This window comes from Aulonocara sp. 'chitande type north' Nkhata Bay, linkage group LG14 (genome assembly GCF_057382095.1).
Source record: "Aulonocara sp. 'chitande type north' Nkhata Bay isolate Kocher_YH1m ecotype deep benthic linkage group LG14, A_spYH_male_GT1.1, whole genome shotgun sequence".
Taxonomy (NCBI): Eukaryota; Metazoa; Chordata; class Actinopteri; order Cichliformes; family Cichlidae; genus Aulonocara; species Aulonocara sp. 'chitande type north' Nkhata Bay.
In genome coordinates this window covers 24,428,834-24,439,778 of record NC_141357.1, presented here as the reverse complement: position 1 = coordinate 24,439,778, position 10,945 = coordinate 24,428,834, and the positions used below count along the sequence as shown (strand labels likewise).

Below are 10,945 nucleotides of genomic sequence, written 5' to 3'. Positions count from 1 at the left end.
GAAAACACAACAGTTTATTTTGACCTGAATGCAGCAGACATCAGACAAAGTCATCACAGTAGTCACGAGAGGGGGAAAAAAAAAGGGTGGGGGCAATCTGCCTGAAGGCTCTGACCTGATCCCAGGATGGAGGCTTCAAGCAGAGTCTGCGATATGTACACACAAACAAAAAAAAAACGCCCAAAAATGTACATACAACTCACTCGTGCAAGCCCTCCAAACCTGGCGAAACATGCGGCGTCCATAAATTAGGAAGAACTGAGACACAGGAAAGCAAGAAAAGAAATTCAAGTTACTGCAAAGCATGCACGAGCTTCAACCAGTCCAGTAATTTACAGATGTAAACAATGAAAGACAGATATTACCATCACAACCGTCACTGAGAGAAAACAAAAATAATACACACCCGTTTCACATGTAGGTAAAATTGCTGTTTTTCTTGTGTTTTTTCAAAAAATTTTTTTAAATGCATAGAAAAAAATGAAAGGAAAACATCAGTAGACTTTAAATTCTCTTAATTTCACATTTATATTTATATTTAAAAAAACCAAAACAAACAAAAACAGAACAGATAGTCATCCACACACACACTGTGACAAAGTCAGGAGCACAACCTTGCTTTAGGCCCCGCGAGCCTTGTAAACATTACGTTAAGTGACAAGTGTTGTGACAAGCAAGCGCCTTTAAAAAGAGGAGTCTGAGAAACTGCAGGCGGGCAGTGTTTGGATTCATTTCCCCCCTCTGTGTCTGTTCAAACCGCTTTAGCCTTTAAAAGGTCTTCTCATAAGAAAACCAGCAATGGCTATGCGGCACAATATGACCTCTCTCCATCTGAAAATATATTAAAGTTGCTCTATTGTCAGGCTTTTTCCCTTTTCTTTTTAAATTCAACATAAACCGTTTTCTGCACCGCGTGGCAGTTAAGATCTGCCTCCACCTGTCCAGCGGGTCACCAGAGACATAAATCACATGTCTTTTGCATCCTGCACTGCAACATGGTGATCAGTTTCCTGTGTCGGTGTGGACTGTGGCAGTTCACTTCCTGTTCGAGAGCTATGGTAATCTCCCTGCTGAATGTCATGGCCTTGTTTTTCTCTGTGGTCTAAAAGAACTGTAGGCACTTAGTTTCAACTGGCAGCTGCGCACATAATCGTGAACAACGTCTTCTGGGGGCGGCTTTCTATACACAGACGCACACACCTGCAGCTTCTTTAAACTGCACTTTAACTCAGTTTCTTTTTGTTTTACTAAATGGGGGGTTAAATTCTATACAGTGCTTTTTTTGTTGTTTTTATTTGAGAGACTCTCAGGGTGCAGGAGTCAAAGCTAAAGGGGCCTCCGTGCTGCTCTCAGGCGGGAGGTCGTTCGCTATGGCTGGACTCCTGCTGCTCTCCATGTACTCTTGGCTTTGCCTTTCCTCCACCTCCATGGTGCTGGACATGTTACTCTGCATTCTGTTCTCCATCTCTATCTGATCCAATCCGGCTTCGTCCTCCTCCATTTTCACCACCGCTGCAGCTTTTCCCCCTGCTTTTATTGCAGCCAGAGTATCTGCGGCGCTGGCCTGCGCATATGCTCCCACGCTGGCGTGACTCAGGCCGTGAACCTTCTTCAGGTGTTTCTCCAGTGTTGCATAGACGGTGAAGGGCACCGCGCACAGCTGGCACAAGAAGGACGCCTTTGCGCCCTGGGCTCCGTGGGTCTTCATGTGGCGCGTCAGCTTTGAGCTCTGTGCGCAGGCGTAGTTGCACAGGCCGCAGCGGTAGGGCCGCTCGCCGGTGTGGCTGCGGCGGTGCACGGTCAGGTTGCTGCTGTTCCTGAACTGTTTGCCGCAGAACTCGCAGGCCTCGTCCTTCTTCTTCTTCCCTGGCGCTCCAGCGGACGCGCCGCCGCTGCCTGCTGTGCTCACGCTTCCCGTCACGGTCCTCCGCTCATTGTCCCTCTGCCACTCCTGCACTGCCTCGCTGACTTTGGCCGAGCTCCACTCCTTCTCGATGATCTCTTTCGTTCTTTCGTTCTCCCACTCTCCCACACCTCGCACCTTGTCGCTCACCTCAGGACGTTTTGGAGTGCAGTTTCCGCTGGCGATGCCGCTCTCGCCGCTGCCGCCCGTCTCTCCGCTCTCCAGCGAGCCTTCAGAGGGGCTGGCGCAAGGCGAGGTGTGTGGAGCCTCTGCATGTACCTCCGTCTCCTCCTCACCTCCCTCTCTGGTGGTCTGGTAGAGCCTCAGCAGCTCCCTCTCTGGTGGTCTGACCTGAGAGGGCAGCAGCACTAGACCTGAAGCCAAGGATGGGTGTTTGGGGAAGGTCAAGTCCAGCTCGGAGGGGATGTGGACCATCAGGTCTCCCTTCCCCGTGATTCCCGCTGGCTGAATCTGAAGCCTGCCTCTTGGCCCCTGCCTCCCTCCTTCCTCCTCGACCATCTCCACAGACTCATATCCACTTCCTCCTCCTCCGGCCTCCCGGTGATGACTCCTTATATGACGAGCCAGCTGGCCGCTCTGGGCGAACGCCTGGCCGCACACACCACAGTGATAAGGCCGCTCGCAGGCGTGAGTCCGGCGGTGGGCGGAGAGGGCGCGGAGGGACTGGAAGTTCTGGTCACACAGCTCACAGTGGAAGTCGGCCTGGAGGGCGCTTGTCTGAGGAAAAGGAGAAGCTGCCGGTGGAGAAGAAGAGGGCGACAGCACCAGGCCTCCGGGGGAGCCACTTGTTGTGTTGTTATTCACCTCGGCAAGCTCCCTGAGCCGCACGGAAAAGTTCAAAGTCTGCAGGTTCCTGGAGGAGGAAGAGGAGGAGGAGGCAGGTGACGAGGAGGAGAGGGGGCCGTGGGACTGACGGGAACGGCCAAGACGTGGGACGGAGGGTTGGAAGGCTGAAGCGAGCGCTTGGGTCAGGTGTCGTGGGTCCAAAATGGCTGCAGCACTTTTGTGGTCTTTAAGATCCCTACGTCCTCCTCCTTCCATGACAGCGTCGCCCTCATCCTCCTGGTAGATGCTGAAGGAGTGCGTGTGCTGAGCGTGCTGTAAGAGCAACCACGCGGACTGGAAGACGGCCTCACACTGCTGGCAGATGAAATACAAGGGCTCCTCTGGCACTGCAAACACAGACCAAACAGAAGTGAGTTAGTGGTTTTGATAAAGGACGCTAACTAAGAGTACAGCTAAAAGTGTCCAGCACCCACCGCGGGACAGGACAAACATGCAGCCACCTGAAGAGGCGGTTCTCAAAAGATCAATCATTCAATTCAGTCAGGTCAATCATTAACAGCAGAAATGGATCCAAGGTCAGTTTGAAAACCACTGCTTTAGTGTCCACAAACACTTCACACATCCAGCAGATACACAGACACCTTCTCTGCAATAATGCAATAAGGATCTTTATTAACACCCCATAAATTTATACACAGGCATCAATAATTGTATTTTGACTTTCATATTTACACTTAAAACCTTATTTACTTTCATATCTGTATCTCATTTTCTTATAGCTTTCTGTTCTTGGTTAAAAATGTATTAATTATATTTTATTCCAGGTGCACACCCACGTGTGGGGGAACAACATTTCGGATACGTGCATGTCCTGCACATGTGTGTCTGTCCTTCGAGCTCTACTTTTGGTCTCCACCACCTTCTCAGTGAAATATATCTTTAGTTCCTGATTGTTTACTGGCTCATTGCTGCTTTAAATAAGTAAATTTAAAAAAACTCATTTTGACAGCTGGAAAAAGTTTCAAAGACTTTGGGCTACTGGACTTAAAATTTTGCAGAGCAACTTTTTTAAAAGAGTGAAAGATAACATATTCAGAGGGTTAGGGTCATCACGGAAGATGACTCAGACCTCAGAGGGTTAAACATAAAAAGCCACTGATAACCCACAACATTAAAACCAAAGCTACTTTCGGCCGCTCCCTTTTTCACACGAAGGTCTCGACAGCGAGCAGCTCTGCATGTTTGGTGCAACAGATTTTTTTTACACTTTGTGACACAACACCGAAGAGATTTTTGTCTCCTCCCGGGATCAAACCAGGGATCTTTCCGCTTGATAGGCTATGGCTAGCCACTAGCCACAACATGAAAACCACTCGCCTGATATCATGTGACCCACTGGGCATGAGCAGGTGGTATTTCTGCACCCTGTGGGTTGTGGCTTGGGGTGGATTGGGCTTGTTCTGGCACGTCCTAGGGATACTTGATCGGACTGAGGATGTTGTGCTCCTGAACAATTACAGATCTTTGTGTGTGGGAGGGAGAGGCTTCTGCCATCAGGGAGTGCTAGTGCTTTTCTACTCTAATTGTACGCTCAAAACACTTTATACATTTCTCATTCATTAATACAAGTAGTGCTTTCTGTCCAACATCCAACTCCGATGAACTGATTGGGAACAACTCTGGGTTGACTCAGGGCATGAAGACTGGAGTAGGCAGGGATCAAACCACCAACTTTCCGATTAGTAGATGACCTGCTTTACCTCCTGAGCCTCCTTTAGATGTCAAATTGACGCCCACACAAGTACCAGGACTCAAGTTTTCTTTTCCCAGTAAAGCTTTAACTTCTCATTGGTTTTAATGTCCTGGCTGCTTTTAAAGATGCTTTGAAGCGATTAAACTGAACAGTATAAGACTATAAGAAGAGTAGTACAGACAGACTGCTGCAGTTTAAATGCATTAAAGGTGATGAGAAGACCTAAGGCCCAACTAAGGAAAGGAAGAACTGAGGGAGGCAAAAGTGCGACCTGAAGAAAGAGAAATCAGGATCCGGAAACTGGAAGTCCAACAGCGAGGCGAGCTGTGTCACAGAGTACATCTGGAGATATTTTTATATGTGGATAGCTTTGTCTCCTCACCGAGAGCCACTCTCCAATTAAGCTGCAAATTGCTAATTAGCAGAACGCAGAAAACGAACGCTTTATGTAAATCAGGCTCTGACTCAGCCTGCTTGACAAATGAGGCCTTTCTGCATAAATCAAAATTGGAGAGAAGATTCCCAAATTGCGGGAAAAAAAAACTATTTTTTTCTCTCCTCTCTTTCTCTTTTTTTGGAGAGGTTCAAAGCCGACTCTGGTATAAGCCTCTTTCATGTTTCCTCAAGTTAAATCCTTCTGTATTTTACTGGAGGGGGAGAGGGGGTGGGGGGGGTGAAGATGAAAAAGAGAGCAACTGTTTCTCCCCCCCCCTTCGCCATCCCCTCTGTCTGGAGACGACAGGAGCTGCGGTGTTCGAGTCCTTTAACCTAGCCTGAGGAGAAACCCAGGAGAAGTTGTGATACTTCTTTTAAAAATAGGGTGAGGAGCTGGAGCAGGAAAAAAAAAGGAAGAAGAAGAAGGGGAGGGAGATAGGTAGGTCAGGGCTCAGGAGATAAAAAGAAAATGAGATAAAAAGATTATAATGTAGTACGGGGGGCTGAGAGATGCCACAAAAATATGTCACCCCTTCGGATTGGAGCTGAGACCCATCCTCCAACCCCGGCTCTCCTCACCCCGCCGCCCCCCAGTACCCTCCAAATCTTTCCCTGAGGGGGGGTGGTGGGGTGGTGGTGGGGCTTTTGTCTCGGGGTCCTGGAGTGAAACACAATACCCAGCCGGTTTCTCTTTCCTTCGCTCTCTCTCCCCGCTCACTCCTCGCTCTTTTTTTTTTTTCCCTGTAAGGATTCCCATTTGGCCCGGGGTAGCACTTGAATATTAAGCAGAAGCAATAACTACTAATTAAAAATGCAGATTGGCTGGGAGCACTAACGAGCAGCAGGCAGAATCTCTTTTCCCTCGGGAGGAGGAGGGAGGAGAAAAGAGAGGAAGAAGAGAGGAGAGGGGGGTGCGAGAAATTGAAAGAGGGCAAAGCGAAAGTGTGTTGAAGATGGGGGGGGGGGGGGATGTTGGTGGGAGGGGGTGGGTGATGAGGAGGAAAAAAAAACAAACAAGGAGAATAAATAAAAAGGAATGAGACAGATGCACGCGGCTCTTCAGTAATCCATCCTGCTCTACCCCCTTCCCTCCGCTCTTGAATGCAGGAAAATAAATGGAGGACCTGTCTGTTGTGGGATAACTGCTCTTTCGCTTTCAGTCATCTTGTCAGATGTTCAATTTCTCTACCACAAATAAAAAAAAGAAAAACAGCTCGTCGCTCGAGTAAAACCAAAACATCAACTAGAACTTTTCAGGGCCAGCCGGACGCCCAATTAAAGCCACACTCTGCACATTTCAGCTCAGACTTTGTTTTTATGTCCAAACAAGCAGCAACCTAGATTCTTGAATTAAAAAAAAAATTTAAAAATCTAATCTAAGCTTTTCTTCTTTTGCATTTTTCACATGTTGTCGTGCTCTCCACTTCCGCCTCATGCACGTGTTAGGTTTGTTGTATAATCCTGCAGGCCACCAAATTACTAAACCGGTGTGCTTCTGTGCCTCAGAGTGAGAGGCAGAGCAAGAGAGGTGAGCACACTGAAACAGAAGAAACAAAACAAGAGGGGTTGTGGACAAACGGAAATGGTGCGTGCAGCCGTCCCTTGAGCGTTACACAAAGGAAGGAACTGCTAACTTGTGGCAGAGAGAGTTTCAAAATGTGCAAAGGGGGCACTCACACCTTACACGCGTCTGCAGCGAGACGCTCTGTCCGTTTTCGAGAGCTACAACGTGGCCTTCACGTTTCTTTTTCTTTTTTCTTTGGTTGTTTATTTTAAACCTGGACACGAAGAGCCCTTCTTCAAAAAGGATCTCAGTTAAATTATGAAAGAAAATAAAGAATTTCTGATTGAGTTTAATGGGCTCCACCCTAAAAAAGACACAATATTAGATCAAGATCATTTAGTCAGCAGTAGGGAAAGCAGGAAGTAAGGCAGGAGGAGAGAAAATTGGTGCCATTGAAAGAAGAGGAGAGGGATGGGTTAGGACTCTGGAAATAAAGGAGAAGACGAGGGAGAAAGACGAGTGAGATGAAGAAAAAGCAGGAGGAGGAAGAGGGAGATTCCCTGGAGCTCAGGTGGCTCGGCCTGGGGCAGAACAGCGGGAGATGGCAGAGGAGCCGCACATGATGCAATGTCCTCGGTTAGAGTGTCATGACAGCGAGGAAACCAGCACGATCTGCCTGCCTCGCATCCTCTGACCGTTTAACACAGGAGCCTTTCAGCCGCCCTCTGGAAAACACACTGAATACTGAGACACGCTCCTCTGTGTGTGTGTTCATGTTTTTTGGGGGGGTGGGTGGAGGGGGGTTTGGAGATGTGGATTCAGTCTCTGAGGTCCAGGGTGCAGGGAATGACAGGGAGGGAGAAACATGTTTACCTGGCCACTCCACCTCAGAGACTGACAGTCAGGGAGATGCGAAGGAGCTCAGGTGCTCAGCGTGGAGCCCTCGGGGACCCTGAGTGCCCTCCGAATGTTCCTGACGCCTATCCTTTCCACACAATTAGCCTGCGCGTCACTAACTCAGGTCTGCTAATGGCAACGGCTAGTTAATGAGCTGGACTCGGGAGGGAGGAGGAACGGTTGTTAAATGAAGAGGCGGCGGTTGAAAGAACAAAAAGAAAAAAAAACAACAAAAAAAAAAACAACAAAACCCCCCCCCCCAGAGTCACTAATTAGCAACCTGCCATCATCTTCTGCTTCTTCCAAGAGCTCACCTGCTTTGCTGTGCTCCGCCTTCACCTTCACGCCGGGCTCCTCCCCCCAGACTGGCTCCCTGGCTGCCCCTCTCCTGAGCTCGATGAAGCCGGGGCCCAGCTCGGCGCTGGCAACATGCTGCCGCGCTCGGCCGGCGGGCGAGGGTGGCGCGGCGTTGGAGGCGAGATTTCGGGCGGTGCAGCCACCCTGTTTGTGCTGAATGAAGGCCAGGATGTGGGCGAGGGGGAATGCCTGACAGCACTGGCCGCAGGTTAGAAGGTCGCGACCCTGGTCAGGAGCCCGGACCTGCGGAGGAAGAAGATTTGGGGGAAGAGGGGGAGGAAGGGGTGGGTGGTGGTCGCCTGATGAGCCGGTTTCATCAGGCATATCGGTGGCATCTGAGGCAGGAGATAACAGACAGACAAAGAGAGAGAGAGATCAATTAAAACAAGAAGCCACATGTAAAAGAGTCACGGCTTCTCAGGTCGTCTCGTTTTCTTGTCGGAGAGTTAAATGAAGATCTTTGGGGTTAAATATCAATCAGTGTCTGCTTCCTGAGAGCATTTCACTCAGTTTTTTTTCCTATGCAAGTGTAACTGTGCAATTCCTCTTTCTTATCAAGTGCAGGGAGCTTAAAGTGTCTATAAAACATCCACAGCAACCAGCTTTCTCTGAAGCGTTTCTTTAATGTGCATTTATTTTTATGTTCCATACACATGACCAATTTATGCCCCTAGAGTCTGTAAGCGAGTTGCCTATATACACACATCTATATAAAGAGAGAAAGGAAGATGTACCTGTATTTTGCATCAAAAGCAGCTGGGTGGTTGATATAATCAGAGAGCACTTCGTTCATTTGGACTTGCTGACAAGTTTCTGACCTCGCTCTCATAAATTAGCCTACTTACAATGTACAGTTGACCTCAATGGAACAACAAGCAGGCGTGGTGATTGAAAGTGCTAGTTTCAGTTGTAAACTCTCAAGCAACGAGGCCAATCTGCTCAGCCAATACTGACCACTTCCTTTAACCAACGCAAAACAGATCTGCTCGCTGAGGCTGCAGAGAGAGCGAGCGAGAGAGGAGCACCATCTGTCCATCTCAGCAGAAACTTCAACCTCCTGTTAACAGGACTGCCACTGACTGAGTGCTGACACGCCGGAGCAGTGAATTAAAAAAGCGGCGAAGGCAAAGCCTTTCACCTTTCACTCAAAATAAAACGTTGCCCTACCAGCCACAGGCAGCGAGAGTTTCTCAACAGGAAGTGGATTGCAATAAAAGAAAAAAGTGGCAGAAGGTGTTTGAGATAAGAGCTGCGGCCCTTGTGTTTTTCTTTTTCTTTTTTAAAGTTCGCAAACATGTACAGGACAGCTCATCTGATTCAACTTCAACTCTCACAAATCTTATGTGGTTAGCACTTTGAAACGCAAGTGCAGTTTGCAAGCAGTGGCAAACAAGTCAGACCCAAACCTCTGAAGAGCCATCTGTAAACTCTGGGTATTTCTTCATTTAGTCCCACAGCTCAGACCAGACAGAGCTCTTTGGAGACGAGGAGAAGGGGGGAGAGAGGAGGGGGGTCAGCGGTGTATTGCTCAACACAGCGTGGGCACACCTTGATGACTGGACTGGATCCACCTGCCCAGGCTGAGCTGGCTAGCACACAGGACAGGTACAGACAGTACAGTCTGAAGTCGGATCTCGCCAGTTGTTACTCAAAAATGTCACCTTTCCTGTTTCAGGCCTGCGCTGTTTGTGCAGACTTGCAAGGCGCGGTTACACACACTCTCTCTCTCACACTCACACACACACACGCAGGGTTGAGTCAAGGCCTGTGGTCACAACAGACATGCACGACTGGTCTCCAGTAGAGAACTGTAAAAAACAAATGGTATTTAAGTTTCTGTCCCCATTTCCTTTCAGTTATCACGTTTTTTTCCCCCCATTTTCCTTTAATAAACTTTAATGTTTGATTAATCTGATCGGGATTAAATTACCACCCTCATTTAACATGCTTTATTTAAACCTATCATTTAATTAAAAGAAACTCCTGCATAGTTTGAAGCAGGACTAGTCTCTCTCTTTTATTGGAGGGACTTTCAGCAGGTGATGTCTTCTCAAAAGTAGACAGAGACCGAGCGAGAAACTTGATCATCTTCAAACCTGAAAATATTAATCATCGTGTTCGGACCTGTAGCCGCTGACAGCAGCGTGCCAGTAAACCGGTCCTTCTTCTGTGGAAACTGCTGCACCAACAATGCACATCAGGACAAACACAACGCCAACATTAGGAGTTCTTATTTAAATATTTGCCTGTTAGGCTGCACACGGGAATAAATATCAGCTTTGGCTTCAGATCGGTCTAAACACAAATATAGTTTTAAGTCTGTGAGATGAGGAGGGGGGAAAAGTCCATCATTTAGTGTGCGATAACCGGTGCCAGCGCGCATCTACACACCACGCGCGCAAAACTGCCGATAAGCCCAATAAAAAGGAGAAAAAAAGAATAAGAAGTAGGGACTTCGATTTTTGTTTTCGTTTCACCTCGATAACATCACATCCGTCCGCTACCGCTGCTCTCCCTCCGGGCTTACCTTGAATCGCACTCAGGTGCTGCGGTCTGCTTCCAAGTTTGCGCCTGGACATCGCGTCGAGCGTCTGGCACCTTTCTGGGTCCCAAACCGAACCGGACCCCGTCCGGCTTCTCCTGCTCCGAGTTACTGTCCGAAGCCCGAGCTGATGAGACTGTGGTGTGTGGCCTCTGCCCGGACTCGCAGCGCGCAGTGAAGGCAGCGTTCAAGTTCACGCTTCTCTCCCCGCAGCGAGCGGAGGGCAAGAGGGGGCATGGGCGAGAGGAGGCACCGCCCGCCCCGCCGACCCTGACCCCGCCCTCCCCGGGTAACAGGCTCGGCAGACACGGACTTCTGTCACTTTTTAAAACCTTTTCTTCCCCGAGCACCTCTCGCGGTTTTGCTTGTTTTACACAGCTTTAAGTAGCCCGTCTAAATCAGGGTTTTCACACCCCGTTACTGGGTCTCAAACACCAGTTCCTCTTCTGCAGTTCAGAGGAAATACCTCGTTGGTTTTCCACAGGTGTCTCTGAAACCAAACCGGAACCAGAGAAATATTTATTTCTCCTTTTTCTTGCGAGCAGCTGTTGATGTTATTTGCTCACTGCGTTTCAACAAACAGCGTGGAAAACACCTCCGAAGTTTCACAGACGCTCTGTGACAGCGAAGCGCTGAACGCTGTCGCCTCCTACCGTTCGCCTCCACGCACTGCAGGCAGTATATCTCAATGCATGGTGATACATTACACTAATACATGCAGCATGCTCATCCTGATTAAATATTTAA

The 10,945-nt window shown here is 48.7% G+C and overlaps 1 protein-coding gene across 1 annotated transcript in view; it reads right to left on the bottom strand.

Annotated features, from left to right (window-relative positions):
* znf296 (zinc finger protein 296) overlaps positions 1-10,763 on the bottom strand; it is an 11,183-nt gene extending 420 nt beyond the window's left edge. The window contains exons 1-3 of the mRNA XM_086261709.1: positions 10,184-10,763; positions 7,614-7,991; positions 1-3,096 (exon numbers count right to left, since the gene is read on the bottom strand). The exon at positions 1-3,096 is cut by the window's left edge and continues 420 nt beyond it. Of these exons, the coding sequence (XP_086117835.1) occupies positions 1,307-3,096; positions 7,614-7,991; positions 10,184-10,235 (2,220 nt within the window). The 5' untranslated portion in view covers positions 10,236-10,763 and the 3' untranslated portion in view covers positions 1-1,306. The remainder of the gene's footprint in view (positions 3,097-7,613; positions 7,992-10,183) is intronic.
* Positions 10,764-10,945: the final 182 nt, after the last annotated feature.